The sequence below is a fragment of the Plasmodium berghei genome, assembly GCF_900002375.2.
Source record: "Plasmodium berghei ANKA genome assembly, chromosome: 5".
In the NCBI taxonomy this organism is placed as follows: domain Eukaryota; phylum Apicomplexa; class Aconoidasida; order Haemosporida; family Plasmodiidae; genus Plasmodium; species Plasmodium berghei.
In genome coordinates this window covers 393,935-413,323 of record NC_036163.2, presented here as the reverse complement: position 1 = coordinate 413,323, position 19,389 = coordinate 393,935, and the positions used below count along the sequence as shown (strand labels likewise).

General features: G+C 19.3%; 4 protein-coding genes across 4 annotated transcripts; 2 read left to right on the top strand and 2 right to left on the bottom strand.

Annotated features, from left to right (window-relative positions):
• Positions 1-280: 280 nt before the first annotated feature.
• On the top strand, positions 281-781 carry PBANKA_0510000 (conserved protein, unknown function; the record flags this gene model as incomplete). Its single annotated transcript, XM_034568342.1, has 3 exons — positions 281-378; positions 478-555; positions 730-781. 3 exons carry the CDS (start codon positions 281-283, stop codon positions 779-781), a joined length of 228 nt encoding a protein of 75 aa, XP_034420341.1.
• A 311-nt stretch (positions 782-1,092) lies between these two features.
• PBANKA_0509900 (conserved protein, unknown function) lies at positions 1,093-1,674 on the bottom strand (the record flags this gene model as incomplete). Its single annotated transcript, XM_034568341.1, has 1 exon — positions 1,093-1,674. The coding sequence occupies one exon, from the start codon at positions 1,672-1,674 to the stop codon at positions 1,093-1,095; it is 582 nt and encodes a 193-aa protein (XP_034420340.1).
• Positions 1,675-2,063: 389 nt separating this feature from the next.
• PBANKA_0509800 (cytochrome c oxidase copper chaperone, putative) lies at positions 2,064-2,264 on the bottom strand (the record flags this gene model as incomplete). Its single annotated transcript, XM_034568340.1, has 1 exon — positions 2,064-2,264. The coding sequence occupies one exon, from the start codon at positions 2,262-2,264 to the stop codon at positions 2,064-2,066; it is 201 nt and encodes a 66-aa protein (XP_034420339.1).
• A 1,258-nt stretch (positions 2,265-3,522) lies between these two features.
• PBANKA_0509700 (conserved Plasmodium protein, unknown function) lies at positions 3,523-18,933 on the top strand (the record flags this gene model as incomplete). Its single annotated transcript, XM_034568339.1, has 11 exons — positions 3,523-4,103; positions 4,251-8,868; positions 8,974-11,172; positions 11,309-11,524; positions 11,628-13,580; positions 13,676-14,551; positions 14,648-17,171; positions 17,288-17,436; positions 17,553-17,809; positions 17,905-18,536; positions 18,848-18,933. The coding sequence occupies 11 exons, from the start codon at positions 3,523-3,525 to the stop codon at positions 18,931-18,933; spliced, it is 14,091 nt and encodes a 4,696-aa protein (XP_034420338.1).
• Positions 18,934-19,389: the final 456 nt, after the last annotated feature.

Genomic DNA, 19,389 nt, shown 5'->3' with positions numbered 1-19,389 from the left:
TATATAGTATTAAAAAACATATATTATACTTTCGATTGTATAAATATGTACGAATAAATATTTAATCATATATATATGTATAAATATACAGACTTAATCGTAAATTATTTCTTTTAAATAACACGGCGACAAACGTAGAATTTTTCATACATTCTTTCTTTCCTTATATTTGGTAATTTAGTAGCCCGTTTATATGCTTAAAAATAAAAATAAGTATACCTCCTTTTGTACACACATATAGTGGCAAATGTTTAACTAGCCAAATAAGTATTTAATAGAAATGGGAAAATACAATTTAATATTTAAAAAAAATTGGTTTGCCAAAAGTATTTTTGGAACCGTTGGTTTTTTTGTCATTATAGATCAACTAGCCAGATAGTAAGAAAAAGAAAATTACATGAACAAGGAATAAAATATTACTAATTTATTATTTCTTATGACTATTTTATCGCTATATTATTATTTTTTTTTTTTTAGCCAATATGACATTCCAGAAATACGAAATCCAAACTTAACTATGTGGCCATGGTGGTTAGAGAAAGTTAACGCAAAAAGGTTATAAAAATGAAAATCAATGAAATGCAAAAATTATGTATGTATATGATGAATGGTCATATTATTTCCCTTGAAAATAATTCTGCACATGAAACTTGTTATGCTTACATATGTCTTATAAATATTGCAACACGAATTTTATATTCCATGTTTTAATGTATTTATATTTTTCAGATTAGGTGACGAAAACGCTATTTTGAATGACAAAGACAGTCAGCATTCTTAATGTGTTAGAAATTTCTAACCCATTGAAATAATCATTAGAAGAATTGTGTGTATATATATTTACTATCTAATAATTTTTTTATAAAATATTTATATATACAATTAATTTTTTTTTGTGAGGATTTTTTTATATTTATAAACTTTCGACAAGCACAATTATAATTTTTCTTTTTTTTTGCAAGCTTTAGTTCTAAAATATTTTTAATAACTATTGTATGAATTAAAACTGTTATTTTGTTTTTGAAAATAAACCACAAGTTTACATATTTAATATGAATAATTAAAATGTAAAAATAAAAAAATAAAAAAAAACTAACCAAAATGAGATGGTAAAAATTTTCGAGATCTCATTATATTAGGATTGTAATTTACAGGTGAATCTCTTATTCTTAGTACATAACTTGGCATTTGAAATTTAAACTTTTTAATATCATCGCGTGATACATATTTTATTTTCATTTTTTCATTATATTTTTTTACTGATAAATTTCTTTTACTTGCATTTCTACCTGATTGCAATCTTTCCCATCCAAATTTCGTTAAACGAAATCTTAAAGCAACTTTTGAATGATTTTTGTATTTTAATTTTTTTTTTCTTAATTGTGATACTCTATGACGAAATCTTATAAGTATCCAATTAATATTTTCCCTAGGATTATAAAACCGTTTATTGATATGATTTATATTATATTGTATAGATGGAACTTTATTTATAATATTTTGAAGCATAATTGATTTATTACATTGCGTTTGACTATTCCGAAATGAGTTCATAATAGCTATTTTGTTTATTCCGCTATGCTCACTATAATACTGTCTATATATTTTATAATAATTTGTCAACACGGATTTAGCATTCAAACCTTTTATTATTTTGCTCCCTAGCCATTCCATGATATTATATTTCTATTCCTATTTATTTTTATATTTATTTTTACAATTTCGTTTGAAATATTTTATATTACTATATGGGTATTGAAATACAATACTATTCTGACGCTTAAGTATGGATATTTTAAAGATGAATTCGTCAGACAGCTAGTTATTTTTTATTTTTTTTTTTAAACATACAGAATAAAATAAATAATTAATAGCATTTTTATAGGGGATATAAAATTTACACATATATAGGTGTTTATAAAAAAACAAAATTAAGAAGCATAAAATATAGTTTTCGTTTAAACAAGAATAAAAAGGTATATAACTTATATATGAATATTTTTATATAAAAGGAATTATTATTATAGGCGTAGAAATATGAAAAACAAATTGTATAGTATATATTATTTGATGTCAAACCCTTCATTTCGTAGGCATTGATTATGTTCATCAATATATTTTTTGCATTTTTCTTCTCCTAAATTAACAATACATTCATCTCTTAATTTTTTTGTATCTAAGCATACACAACATATTTTCTTTTTTTTTGCACACGTTTTATTTTCCTCAGTTGTATTTAATGGCTTAGTTAAAGATAATCCCATTTTGTTTTTTCTTAAATATAACACATGTACGTATATGTATATATGAATGTATAGTGTTTATACTTAATTGCTTTCCGTTTGATTATTTAACAATTTTTAGTTACTGATATACTTTTTTTATTTCATGTTTTTATAAAAAGTTTAAATATTTTACAATATAAACATAAAATATATATAACTCGCAAAAAATGTGTTATTTTATTTTTTACTTTCACGTTTTTTTTTTAAATAACTAAGCTTAATAAATATAACTTATATATATTAAAATTTTCTATATATCCAGAAAACAAGTTTTTATGCAAACTGCCACGTCATTTATTATAGTAATTTTCTTTTTCCATAAAATGCAAAATTTATTTAAATTACTTTAAGTTAATTTAAATGACTTTTAATGATAAAAGGAAAGAAAAAAAAATATAGAGGAATGTGCACATACAAAATAAGAGTATGAATTTGCTAAATTCTCATAATACAATTGACATTTTTTATATATTTATTTTCTGTGGTTATAATTTATTTATAATAACGACTAATAATTTTTATTATTTGGTTATTTATATTTTTCATTTTTTTTATTAATAATATGAATATCATTTTTAGCAATTTTGAAATATACCTATTAATTTTCTTATATCCACTAAAATAGAGAAAGTCGGTACTTTGAAATATCAAACTTATATTCTCTAAATTTTTAATTTACTATTTTCATGATCCATTTATTTATATAAATTTACCATTTCTTTTATGGTTTATATTATTCGAAGTTTTGTCTATTAAATTTGAATATACTTTCAAAAATTATATAAGCCTCCTTTTTGGGAAAATAGCTACTAATTTAAGGATAATGAAAAATGTCATAATAATTGATTATTCCAATTAGTTATTTATAAAATGTTTATAAATTATTTTTCCTTCGCAATTTTCCCTTTTTTTTCCTTATTTAAAATAAATTAATAAATATTTAATTAAAAAAATTTTAATTATATGTGCATCTTGTCTATTTTTGAACAAGGGGTGATATTATATAGAGAAAAAAACATATTTTTTTATGTGTGTATATAAAAAAAAAAATAAAAAAAAAATTAAAAAAAAATATTTTATATATAAATAGAATACATATTATATATATATAATGAACAAATGATATAAAACAGATTTTGAAAGTGTTTGCATTTTTTTTCTTAATCTTAAGAAATAAGAAAAAGTTAAACTAATAAAATAATAATCGAACTTGAATATAAAGGTTTTTGCATAAATGATGAATTATAGTTTGTTGAAAAAAAAATTAATAGAAAACTTTAATGACGAAAATGATAAATTATGTAATTATGAGTTTGAAAAAAAAAAAAAAAACAATTTATCTTTGTTTATTGAAAGGGACTTAAATAAAACTTCAGAGTGGGAAAAAATAAATAAGAGTAACAATGAAAATATGAAAAAAAAAAATAAAAAAAATAGTTTGGATGTTTTAAACGAAATAAATGATATCCTGAATTTGAATAATTCTGAAAAAGAATCAACAAATACAATAGTAAAGAATGCTAAAAATAATGTAGACATAAACAATTTTGATAAATATGCAACTTCTCCAAAAAATAAAAAATTTGAAGTAGCTTTATCTCAAATTATTCCTAATGTTCATTTTGTTAATAATAATAAATTAATAGAAAAAAAAAAAAAAAATAATGATAATAATAATAATGAAAAAGTAATATTTAAAGAAAGCTTAAACCTTGTAGAGTCAAGTTTTAGTTCTGTAAACAAGTGGCGAAATCACACTGATTTAATTGAATTTGTGAAAAACAATTTAAAGAATAATGAATTCATGTATGTCAAAAGGTAAGCTTCCCATCTAGTTGCAATAAGTGTAATCACTATATCGCATTGCCTAGTTCGTTTTGCTAATTTGTTAATTCGTTAATTCATTAATTTGTCATTTTGTGATTTTTCTAATTTGGCGTTTTCACCTTTCCCAACCCTGAGCAGTCAAGATGGGCAATATGAAAAAGTAAGTTGCCAAAATAAAAAAGAAATAAACGTAATTTCAATATCATTAAATGGAGTATTGATAAATGAAAAGAATGAAACATCATTTTATGAATTGAATGAATGGAAAAATTATGTAACTATGTTAAATAACGCAATGAGATTAAATTTTATAAAAAAGTTTAAATTATATAAATACTATTTTTTATTAAAAAATCAAATAAAATATAATAAGTTTAAAAAAAGAAAAGAATATATAAAAGAAAATTTAATTTTTTTGAACGATCAAATGCTTAAAGGACTTATAGAAATAAATTCAATATTAAATGAACTTAACGAATATAAGTTATTAGACATAAACATAAATAACATGAGTATAGAGCAATTTGAAGAATTACAAAATGATTATATTTTTAAATTATATATTTTGGTTAATGATAAACTAAAGCAAATTATTTCTATTATATGTGAATATTGCCATAAAGCTCTTAACAAATTTTTAAAAGAAAACCAAATAGATGAAAATGATTCGATTGTTGTTAATAATGTAAACGAATCTAAAAGATATGGGAAAGGTCAAGTTATTTTGAAAAGAAAAAAAGACTTTAATAAAAAAAATGAAACAAATAAATTAGAATATAATAAAAATAATAATTGTAAAAATATATATATATATTATAATAAGGTTGCTTTAAGTCATTGTTATTCAATTTATATTAAAAAATATATACAAGTATGTCAATATTTATGTGACAATATATTAAGAAATATTATTATACAAACATATGAATATTTCCTCGATATTTTGAACAACTATTTTGTTTTAATACCTGACAAAGTAGATGTGAACAATTCTGGCGAAAAATCTATGGGAAGTGGTTTACAAATTTTTGATAAAATAAAAAAAGATGTGATAAATAAGGAAAAAGATGACAATATATGTATAATAAACACTAATGCATTTAAATCAAAAAATGATATACATCTTTTTAATGTTGTCTTAACAATAGAAGAAGGGAAATTGAAAATATTTCCAGAATGTGATTTGCTTATTACAATAATTGAAAATTATTTAAATGCAAGTATCGAAATAATAAATAAACGAGAAAATTTTTTTGAGCATTTTAAAATAAAAAATATGTTTAAAAGTGAAATATATGTTGATGATATAATATTTAAGAATAGAAAATTTGATATTTGTGAAAATGAAAAAAAAAAAATATTTCAAGTTGAAAATGATGAAATAATACAAAATATGAAAATCGAATTAAAAGAAAAATTAAAAAGTGTCTACAATTCTATGGTAGAATCGTGTAATGGATTAAATGATATAATTTGTTTACACAATAAATATAAAAATATAAAAGTTGAAAATATAGATATCATGGATGTTAGTTACATATCTGGATTGTTTGAAAATCTTAAAGAATTGGAAAACAAAATAAAAAAAATTAACAAAGAAATAAATGTTCATATATTTAAAGTAAACAATAATATATTGATAGAATATTTATTAAAAGGTATAAATACAAAATGGACCGAATTAATAAACTATTTACCATCTTTAAATAAAAAAACAATAAGTAGTTTGGTTTTAAAATTAGATGAAGCATATAATCATATAAATAAAGTTCCAACAACTTTATCTGAATTAGTGAAATATATAAATTTCATAAACAATTTTAATAATGATTTATTAAATATTGAAGAAGCTGTTGAGTCTATTTCATCTTTATTTTTGTTATTTAAAAAAAATTATATAAATATTAATGGAAGTTATACTACTAAATTATTTCATATAAAACAAAAAATAAATTCTTTAAAAACGATAATACATTCAGATATAAATTATGAAATCCAATTTAATTTTCAGTTTAAGGATTTAGTAAATGAAATAAATATTGTTGAAAAAAAAATACAAAATTTTATAAATATTATAAAAAATGATATATTTATATTTTCTATAAAATATTCTATAAATATGATGGAATCTACACTTAAGTGTGTAACACCAATTGAGCAAATAGATCAATTTTATTTCAAAAATGAAAAATCAAACAATGAAGAAATAAAACAAATAGAAAATGATAATGAGGTGTTTTGGATTACTGAAAATAATGAAATAGTTATAGAAGAAAAAACCAAAAAAAAAATTTATATTTTTGCATTATTAGAATTTTTAAGAATAAATATATTAGACATAAAAAAAGATGTTGATAAATATATATATTATCAAAAGATTTTAAAAACTAAAAAAAATGAATTTGTAAATTTCAGTTTATTGAAAAATATATTTATAAATACGAGTTTAACAATATATACATATTTTATGTATATATGTTTTGATGAAAAATATAAATTAACAAAAATTGTAAAATTAGATGTAGAGGATTTAGAAAAGGAAATAAACAGCATAAATGTGCATTTTAAAAAAATGAATAAAAATTTTATAGATATAAAAATATATAATAAATGTAACAAATTTTATACAAAATATGAAAATGTATTTAAAATTTTAAAAATGTTAAATTTAATTTATAAAAATACAAAATATTTTAACAAAGTAATTGATATAATTAATAGTTCTGATTCTTTTGAAGAATTAAATAATAAAATAAATGATGAATATGATGATAATAAAGAAACAAAACAAGTTATATCATATAATTATAATGATATAATTTTAAAAAATTTATTGTCTTTTGATTATTCTAAAAATATATCAAAAGTTGAAAATATTTTTATAGAATACGAAAAAGAAGAAAAAATCAATGAAGAAATGGAAAAAATTAAAATCGAATTAAAAAAGCATAAACTAGATGTAAGTTTAATGAATAAAAAGGTTTATTATATAAATAATATTGATTATATATTAATAGAATTAAGAAAAATTTTAAATAAATTGATATTACTTGTAAATGATAACTCGAGTAAACATATATATACAGTTGTATATGATATTTCTGAAAATATTTTAAATTTTACAAATATTCTGATTTTTGTAAAAAAAATTCAAAAATGTTATAAGCATATAGATAAATATAAACAAAATGAAATAAAAAATGTTACAAATTTAGATCTGTTTACAAACATAATTAGTAACTATAAAAATATTTGCGAAGAATTTTTTATATATCCCCATGTTAGTAAGCATATAAAAAAGGATTATGATATTAATTATTTTAAATCTGTTTTTCAAAATGTTGAAAAAATAAAAAAAGATGTTGAAAAATATATATTAGAAAAGAAAAGACAATTTCCTATTTTTTATTTATTACATGACAATGATTTTTTAAATGTTTATTTAAATGTTACTAATTTAAAAAAAATAAATATATATATAAAAAAATTATTTCCACAATTTAAAAAAATTATAATTCAAAATGAATCCATATGTGGCATAATAAGTGTAGATAATGAACAGATTATATTTAAAGAAAATATAAAATTTAAAAAACTAGATTTTTTATTAAATGAAATTGAAACAGAAATAAAAAACTATGTTTTACAAAATATTTTAACACATGTTAATAATAAAAAGTTTTTTACACATTTATCAGATGACACATATTTATATTTTATAAATATAAATAATTTACAATTATTATATATCTTATTATCTGTATATTTTACATTTGTTTTTGACAATTTTATTCAAAGTTTTTATGATAAAAAAAAAAACATAATTTATTTATTATCAAAGAATATAAATAGAATTGGAACCCTGTCTATACAACATCGTGGTTCTAATATTTCAAAAAGTTGTATAAATAAATATCCTAAAAATATTTTATTTTTACTTTGTTTTTTTATACATATAAAAGATAAATTTAATTTATTTCTAAATAATGAAAATAATATAACAAATCGAAGTTGTAAAGAAAATGGAAGTATAGCATGTCATTCTTTTGAATACTTAAACATAGTTAAGCATTATATCAAAGATTCAAATTATTATATAAATCAATTTAATAATAATATAAAATATACATATGAATATTTAAATAATTTTAATTATTCTTTGGATTTAATATATGAATGGGAAAGCTATGGATTTTTTTTTCAAAATTATGTAAATAATACTCTAATTATATTATCACAAAATAATAATAATAAATTTATAAATACTAATAAGAATTTTTCTGTTTTATTAGGATATAATTATGTTTTTATAAATAATATATATTTAAAAAAAGAGAATATATATAACTATATAGCTTGCAGCATTTGCTCAAATATTTCTTTTTATTTTTTTGATGCAAATATATTTAAAGAAGATATTGTTAAAATTATTAAAGACCAATTTTCTAAAATTAACGATTATTTAAAAAGTGGAAAAAAATTTATAAATATAAATAATCATGAATATACATTAAATAAAAAACCACTTATATATATTTCACTTCAAAAAAATGTATTCCCATTGTCTAGTTCCTCTTTAAATATAAAAAGTCCAAATAATGAGTTTACAGATTTATCTTATCAGTTTTCTTTTCATAATTCTTTTAAAAAAATATCTATTCCTTTTTTATTTTTTATATTTTTTTCTTATGGGTATAAAAAGTCTTATTATTTGGCAGCAACCACATATAGACTATTCAATTATCTACAACACCACGTATGTATCTTTTCATTTTGAGTTAATGTTTTATCTATGGCACTCAAAATTGTAGGCAATAAAAAATGCATGAACAATATAAATGTGAACTTTGTTTGTTTTTAGGATGAAATAAAAAAATGGATTTTCGAAGGAAATATTGTGAACTTATTAAAAGAAGGTTTAGAAACATCTGAAAAAACAGAATATAGTTTTTTAATTCATGTAATAAATTATGTTTCCAACTTTTTAGATGCAAACAAATTAAAGGAATTTATCTCGAATATATGTCTTATATTTAATATGCCAATGATAAAACAGAAACAATTATACAACTATGCATCTAAAATAGTAATGGATGATAAAAATGAAGAAACAGAAATTATAGACAAAAAAAATTCATTTTCTATTTTATCTGTTTCAGATTTACAAGAATCAAAAGAAAATAAAATTAATGAAATTATTAAAAATTTAACTAAAGAAAAAAAATTGATATTTTTAAAATACCAAGTTGTTAAAGCTATTGAACTTTTTGATATTTTAAGTCGGAATATGAAATTAAATCTAAAGGAAAATGAAGAAAAAAAAAAATTAAATGATATAGAAGTAGAAACTGAAAATAAAATAACAAACATTATAATAAATGGAAAAGAATATTCAGGAATTAGTATAATAATATATATTTTACACAATTTATTAGTTAATATAAAATGTGAAGAATGCTTAGTAGAAAAAATTAATTTAAAATATTGTTCAGAAAATGATGTCTTAAAACTATCATTAAGAAGTATGAACTCATTATTGTTGGAAAAAAAAACTGATATAATAAATGAAATGAATTTACCACAAAAATATAATTTGTTATATTCAAAATGTGAAAATAGAAATAATATCAAAGATGAAATCGAATTAGACATAAAAAATAACAAAGACATTAAAGTTGATAAAGAAACAAATAATAAAATGTTTATAAAATATATAAAAGTTGAAGAAACGAAATATATTGAAAATATAGTAAATTATACATGTTTAGAAAGTAATAAAATGAGTATTGAAATAAATAAAGAAAATTGTGAATTTAATAATATTTGTTTTATTTATAAATCTGAAAATATTAGTAAAATAACTCCTTATTTTTTTAAAACATTTTATTATATTCATATTAAAAATACTGTACCTTATATTTCTTTTCTTACTTTTTGTGTTGAAAAATTAAAAATATATAAATCAGCACAAAACAAAATTATTCGGCATTTTGACGATCTTGTAATTGAAACGGTCAAATTTTTTAAACAAGAAAAGGAAATAAATAAAAATCGTTTTGAAATAAAATATAGAAATAAAGAAAAAAGAGAAAATAATAAATATGATGATTCTTTTATTGATGAAAATTTAAGAGAAAGAAAAAATAGTTTTAAAGGTGTCACACATAGACAAATAGACGTAACGGAAAGTTTAAGTGATAATAACATAGAATCTAAAATAAAAGATGAAAAAATAAATAAAACAACAAATTTAGAAGAAGAATATGTATTCGATTCTGAAGAAGAAATATTCGAATTCTCAAATTTCAATGAAGGCTATATTTCTATACATATAAATACATTAATATGTACATTTATAAAATTTATAGATTATTTTTTAAAATTATTAATTGAAAAAAAAAAAAATGTAGGAAATAAAAAACTTATAGAAACACATTTAAATAATATAATAACTATCAGTTTTATTTATACATTTACTACATTTATGGAAAAAGAAGAAAGAAAACAATATGAAAATTACATAATAAAATATATAAACAATATATCAATAATACCTAAAAATTCATCCTTTACACATATATATTATAATATTGAAAATAACAAAATTTTAAAAAAAGAAAAAATTTATAAAAATGAAAAAATATGCTTAAATAAAAATACACTTATGAGTAATATTATTGCAAATGAAAATCATTTTTTTTTATTTGAAGACTTAAATATATTATCTATAAAAAATTTTATTAAAATATCAACAAATATGTCTATTCCTTTTATTATTGTTGGTGGTTCAAGTACAGGAAAATCTTTATGCATTTATAATTTTTTAAATTCATATGTTAAAAAAAACAAGAATCGTCAACAAAATATTTACAACTTTATATTTAGATTTAATCATTCATTTAACTATAAAAATATTATTCAGAAATTTAGAAAAACTTTTAATTCATTTACGAATCATATTAATGAATCTGTTACAATATTTATCGACGATATTAATTGTTTAAGTGGTAATTCTGTACGTTCCTCATTCGAATTTTTTCACCAATTGATCAATTATCAGGTATGACTTTGAAGAAAATTTAGAATAAAATGAGAAAAAAAAACTGAAAGTGGGTGGAAATAGCATCATAGCTTTCCCAATTTTATCCACCCTTCTTAAAGGCATATAATAAAATAATGTTTTTTTTATTTTTTAGGAGTATTTTGATGCTGAAGAAAATAAAAATGTATCTTTTTCAAATTGTAAAATACTCGGGACATTAAATCATGAATATTCAGAACCCTCTATAAAAAAAAATTTTATTTTATCAAAAATATACAAACATTTTTTTATTTTAAATATCTCATCACTTTCCCCAAAGAATATACGATCACTCTATTTTAATATGATAGAATATATTTTCCTGAAATATGTAAGACATTTGAAAAACTGTTATTCGCATTTTCTTTCCATAGAATCTGTAGTGGTTTTCTGGCCATGTCTAAATCGTTTTTTTCCATTTTTTCCTTTTTCAGAACTTTTGCGAGGACATGATAAACGAATGCCAAAATTTCATTTCGTGCATTTTAGAAACATTTGAGATGATTACATTAAAAAAGGAAAAGACAGATTTAAGTTTGCACACAAACATGATAAATAACATAATAAACTACTTGCTAATATATGATAAACAAAACTGTACAAATATGAATGAAATTTGCTATTTCTTTTTAAATGATATGATTCGTATATTTTGCAATGATACAATTTTTTATGATAAAAGTATAGAATTTGAAAATATAGTAAAAAAAAATTTCGAGAAATATTTTCAAAAATATGTAACAAATGATAAATATCCATTACAATTGAATATTCGAAATAACAAAATTTGTGTTGAAAAAGAAGAAAATAATATGGATAAAAAGTTCGATTTAAATTATTTAAGAAAATATTTCCCAGTTTCAAAATATGAGCACTTTGAAATATTCTATAACGATATAATACGATTTATAAAAATAATAAACACTTATCTTATATTTAGACAAAGTAATATAATTTTTTTAAATCATCAAAATAAATTGTTAGAAAAAATAGTTTCTATTTATTCCTATTACAAAAATAATAATTATGTGTTTTTAAAATGGAGTGATAATGAAATGAAAAATAAAATTCGTGAAAGTTATGACAAAACAATTGAAAACCTTTCAAAAATAAATGAAATAAATTCTGATACATTTAATGAGAATAATATTCTTGAATTGAAAACAATATTCTTTGGAAAAATCGAATTTGATGAAATGTGTTTAAATTTTTTCGATTTAATATTATATAATTGTAATTTAGATAATTTATATGACAATTTTGTAAATGAACATTATTTATATATAATAAATATGTTAAAACATAAAGAAAAATATATTGAAGGAAATTTAGAAAATTTTGTAATAGCGAAATTATTAAACTTAAATCATTATTTGTTTTATGTTAATGATTTTGATTTTTTTAAAAATAGATATTTCTATAAATATAGAAATTTATTTAAAAAATGTTATATAGTATATTTAGATTTTTATAAATTTTCCAAAAAAATTATATTTTCTTTTAATTTATCTTTCCCTATATATAATTATGTGAATAAAAAGATAATTCAATCTATTGTTTTGAGTTCTAAAGATTTTGAGAATAAACAGTTTCGTTTTATTTCTCAATTTTCCAATTCTATAAATAAAATGTTGAAAATTCAAAATAATAAGCAGAATAGTTCTAATATTAACTATTATAGAAAACATGCTGTAGAAGATGTGTATAAAATATATGAATATTTGAATGAAAAGGAACTAAATATATTAATAGACAAAAAAAATAAAATAAAAAATATGATCGAATCGATACAATTTAATGGTTATAAATCGGAAATCGATGAAATAAAACAAGTAAAAGACAAAATAAAAAATATAAAAAATGAAATAACAACATATCAAAAAGAAATTAAAAATATAAAAAAATATATTAAAAAAATGTTAATAATATATCAAGAAAATATTTTGCAAGCTAAAAATAAATTAAATGATATAAAGAAAGAAGATTTTGAATATTTTAAACATAAAAATAAAAATAATTATATGGGATATTTAAAAATATTATATTTATATATAAATAAAAAAAATGATAAAAATTATATTCAAAGTACATTTTATTATCACTATATTATAAAGCATATTAAAAAAATAGATGAAAATAATATTAATAAAAGTTTAATCTTGAAATATGAAAACATTTCAAATGTTCAAAATTTTTTAAATTATAAATTTGTTTATATTATTCATCTTTTTATTATATCTATGAATGATTATGTTAAAAAACGTGATTCTCTAAAATTAAAATATGAATCTATAAAAACTTTAGATTCTAAAATATCTTTATTGAATGACAAAATCGTGAAAATTCGTTTAGAACGTTTGTATTCTAAAATCGAAATAGATTTATTGGTAAAAATAAAAAAAATAAAAAAAAGTCGAAAAATTGTATATCTATATTGCCTACACACATTTAATAACATCTTTTTATTTATTTTAATTTTCAGACACATCTTCTGTCTCTATATTCTGAAATAAAATTGCAAATAAAACAGACAAAAAAAGAATTAATCATGAAATCGATACACTTTGGTTATTGTCCTGGAATGAATAATAAAGAAAAAAAAACATTTTTAAAGCTTCTTATTGATCAAATAGATATATATGAAAGGAATGAAAGTGACAATGAGTTATTAGATGGAATGAACAATACTATAAATAAAACAAAAGACAAATTAGAATTTTTGATAAATCACAAAAATTTTATTAATATTTCATTCTTAAAAAAATATAAAAAAATGAATTTATGTAATGATAACATGATCATATATACTTGTCATATGTTAGAAATAATAAAAAAAAAAATAAATATTTGTATAGATCCATTTTGCCATATAAAAAAATATTTTTTAAAAAAAATAAAAGAAAGTGAAAAAAAATGTGTATATATAAAATACCATGCCATAAATAAAATGACATTTCAATTGTATAATGAAGATAAAGATGAAAATAAAAATAAAAATTTTGAGAACAGTTTTAACGAAAAAGAAATGTCTAATCAAGGTTTGATGGAAAGAATAAATCATTATATAGAAAATAATTATGTTATTATATTTAAAGGATTGGATAAAGATCTTTTACAAATATTATGCAAAAAATATAATAAATCTTTTGTAGAAAATATCTATATTTTTGTTAACATGATTGAACAAGTAGAATATATTAAAAAGTTTTTAGAAAATGAAAAAAATATTCTTTATGTATATTGTGATTATAAAAAAAATAATGTTCTAAATCTTTTTTCATATTATTATCAAAAATGTAGAGGGAATTATAATGACTTAAAAAGTTTACCCATCGAAAAGGAGAATCATTTTAATAAGGTATATATGTTTTCATAAAGTTGATATTCTTGATTCATACCTGCATCTAAATAAATATAAAATTTTCGAAATTAATAAACATGTTTTTTTTTGTAGGTAACTCAATTAGCGGCATTTTTATTAAACAAGGAAATTAGTGAAGCGGAATTGAAAAGCAAACTAAATGAAGAAATCAAAAAATTTGAAGAAGTTAACAAGTTTGAAAAAGTTAACAAATTTGAAAAGACAAACTTTTTACTAATTTACACATTTTATGTTTTAATAGAAACGCTCAAAATAGTGAATAAAAATATGAATTTTATAAGTCACCGTAAATTTATAAAAATAATTAAATCATGTTTTGAAGAAATAAATATAGACAATAAAAATAATTATAATGATATTTTGAATTATATGTATTTTCATATTATACCAATTTTAAAAAAAAGAGATTTATTTGTTTTCAATTTTTTATTAAGTATATATTTAGACATATTTGTTCATAAATCTATTAAATGGAGAGATTTATTCCTTTTTTTTAGAAATTACAGAAATAAAAATAGTGAAAGAAACATTCAAGATATTTACAAAAATGATGAAAAAAATTTTGAAGAATTTAAAAAAGACGATAAATATTTATTTACAAATATATTAGAAACTAATGAAACAAATGATAATTTTTACAGAAAAATAAAAGCTAATAATTTTGAAACATTTTATAATAATTTTATAGATTTAAACAACAATTTTGATGAATATTATCAAATAATTGACAACAAATTAGATCATATGGGTGAAGAAGAAAAAAAATGTGAAAAAAGTTACAAAAATGAGGAAATTGACGATGTTGAAAAGGAATTAAAGTATTTTAATAGAATACAAAGTTTATCAAAAAATTTAAACAAATCATATACACTTTTATACATAAAAAAAAGGAAACTAAAAGGAATGTTATATCATAAATATTTTGATGATAAAGAAAATGAAATAAATAATGAAAATAAAGCAATGTGGATACCTTCATCATATAATGATGAATGTGGTTACAAAATTTTGGAAAAAGAAAGTGACAATAAAATGAGTATAATTTATTATATTAAAGAATTAAAAGAGCTAGTTAATTCTAAAAAAAAAATATATAAAAATGTTTTGCATAACATATATGAATATCCAGAAAATTGGAATGAATATATAAATAGTTATGAAAATATATATTCAAAAAATTTAAAAAAAAAAAGAGAATTTCCAATTAAAGAATTAAATGAACCATGCATGTATTTTTATAAAATAGCTATTGACAAAATTATTAACAAAAATTCATTAAGTAGTTTTATTCAAGAATATATATTTATTAAATTATCAGGTATTGTATATAAAGACAAAAGGATGGTATATGATAATTTTTATAATTTTTTTAGACATAATATTATTAGTAAAACTGAATATAAAAGTGATAATACAAATAACATGTTAGAAAGTTCGAACATAAATATAAATGATAATCTCTATTTTTTTGATATTTTAAAAAAGCAAAATTACATTATTTTTCTTTTGGAAAAAAACATTTACAGTAATATTATACTAAATACATTGTTAAAATGTAGTAATGTATTGTTTTTAGATTTTAAAAATATAGACAAAATGTCTAAAAAAATAAGCAACATCATTGTGTCAAATATATATACTGTATCGGACGTTTTAAATTGTGAAAGTTTTATAGAAAATATTCTTAAAAGTATAAAAAACGATATGAACATTGTAAAAGAGCAAAATGTAGAGCAGAATATAGACCAAAAAATTTTTATAATATTTTATAATAACATAAATATATTAACAGACAATTTGATTAATATTTCCTTTAATATTAATCTAGATTTTAGTTTTGATTTATTTGATTTTCTTAGTTACGTTAATTTTGTATTCGACTTTACTGAAATTCATAAATTATCTGTATGCTCCAATCAGATATATTCAAAGCATATATTTTTATCTATTTTATTTTTTATTTTAATTAATGAATATGCATATTTAGAAAATATGAATATAAACTTTGATATTACAAATGAGATTATTTTATTAGTGAAATTATTTTGTAATTTAAAATGTGAGTTTAAAAATGATGAAACCGAGAAAATGGAACCCAATGTATTATATGGAGAAAATTTAATTTGGGCTGCATCTGAAAAAAAAAGTGAAAGGGATGAATCAGATAGATGTAGAACCTTTTTTTTGAACTATTTTAAAAGTTTTCTTGATCGTTTATTTCCAGAAAAATATATATTAATAAAGAATATGATAGAATCATTTTTGTACAATTTTTTTAACTTATCAAACAAGAATATTTTATGTAATAATGATAATATTTTTAAAAATATTCCTAATAATATTATAACACTAAAAGAATTGATAAAATATGTTTTAGAAAATTTCGAAATATTTGAAAATATTATTCAGAAAAACAAACTTTATAATATCTATAAAATGGCTTATAATATAAAATTTATGGAAAAAATATTTATTTCAAAATGTTGTATTACTAATACATATGAAAAAAAAACAATTTTTAATCATATACTATTATCCTTTGATAATTTTTCTTCTTTTCATTTTATAAATCAGCCCTTGAATAGTACACCACAACGTGAGTTGAAAAATAGTTTATTATATAATTTATTGGAGTTGTTAAAGCTTAGATGTATTGAGCCTGCTAAAATTTAGACGTATTTGCACATATTTTTGTCCATCTCTTTTTTATAGTTAATTATCTAATCCAAGAATATAACATGATTCTATATCGTGTTTATGAAATGAAAAAAGAAATTCAATATTATTTGAATACATCACAATTGTCTAAAATATCAAATAAATATTCAGAACAAATGGAACGAAGCTTATTACGATACAAAGTAAGAATATTTTTTTCTGAAACAAATAATGCATATATTTAATATGTAATAAATTTTAAATGATATTAATATTTCGCAACTTAAAATTTTTTTTTTTTTATTATATCTATTTTCAGATACCATGGAAATGGCGCCATTTTTCAGACAGAGAAAAATGTCTATATAAATTTTTTGAAGAATTAAAAAAAAAATTAAATTATATTAAAGAACTTATAAGGAAAGAACAAAAAGGTGAAAAAAATGTTTACAATATATCATTTTTCAGTAACCCAATGATGTTTTTTTATTCAGTTTATTTTACACATGCAATAAATATGGGAACTAATATTCGTGAGCTAAATATTTCCCTTAAGTTTTCTGAGAAAGTTAACGAGTAAGGAAAACAATAAAAAGATAGACATTTTTTTTTTAATTAATTTCCATTGATCCTCTATTTTAATTATTTGTTTTTGTCTTAATTCTATTTAGCAATGAACAAGGTATTTGGATAGCACCGATTAAAATATACAAAAGCTTATTTGTAAAAGGATCCGAGAAGTTTGTGAACCAAAAAATCCACAATAAAAATGATATTTATTTTAAAGTTCAAAATGAAGAAAATAAATGGGTGGATACAAAACCGTTTAGTATAGAAAAATATAATTCAAACAACAATTTAAGTAAATCAGAAGAAAAAGATGAAAATTCTGTCCAAAAGGATAACAACACAAATATAGAAAATTTAAATGAAAAACCATTTAGTGAAAGCACAATAAATATGCGGTATTCAAATAGCTACATGGCATATGCAAGGAAAAAGGATAAAGATTTTTATTATGACTCACCATATATAGTAATAAAAATTAAAAAGAAAAAAGAGAATATGGAAAATAAAAAAAATAGCGAGCATGATAAAATTAGAGAAGAATATGAAAATTATGAGGATACCGAAGCAATTAAAGACGATGAATCAAATTCGAATAAAAACATTATAGATGTAATTAACATGGAAAATATTTCGAATCAATTTTTTGATTTATTTGAAAATAAAGACAAATTTGATGATAATGAATTTATTTATTACTGTCCTATTATGAAATTTAATTCACACATACAAAAAGGTAAAGAAAAAAAAATACGTCTACTTTTTTATGAACGCTATTTTTTTTTTTAAAAGAAAAAATATGCACCCAAAGGATGTATGAATATATATTAACTATTTTTATCTTTGTATGAAAAATACATATAGTTGTTTAAAGCATTTAATTTAGTTTCGAATAGTATATTATCGTTAGGCAGATTTAGTTGTATATCAGTATGTGCTTGTATTTTTGTAAAATAATTTAGCATTTCGCTTTATTTTTATAATTGGGTGTTCATTTATTCAACTGCATTATTTATATTTATATTATTATTTGTATTCCTCCTTCAGATCCTAGTCTCCAATTTTTCCTTCCTTTGCCATGCATCCATAGCAAAATAATTTGCAAAAAATTTAAAGTTCATATGCTGCTATAATTTTTCATTTAATTTTTTAACCTGTCTGTTCATAATTTTTTCCATATTTGTGCATGTATTTTTTTTTTTGGCCATGCAATTAAGTGCATAACATAATTGAAGTTTACTTTTATTATTTCCGCTAAAAAGTAAATAATTACAGCTGTAAATTGATGCATGTTCATAATTTGCATTGTCTTTTTGGCTTTATATCTACATATGTGTATATGAATAATTAATTTATAATTAAATGTATGATTATTTCTTAACTAATAAAATGATTAAATGTATGTGCATATACCATATACTTGATAGCTGATTATTTTTAGCTATATAGCTTTATTTATATGCAATGCCTTTACTTTTAAAAACTTCTAAAGGAATGAAAAATCCTAAACACCTTATGATGGAATATTAGAATAAACACATAGGCATATATATATGTATGCATATTTTGTGTTTTTTATAATTAAATTT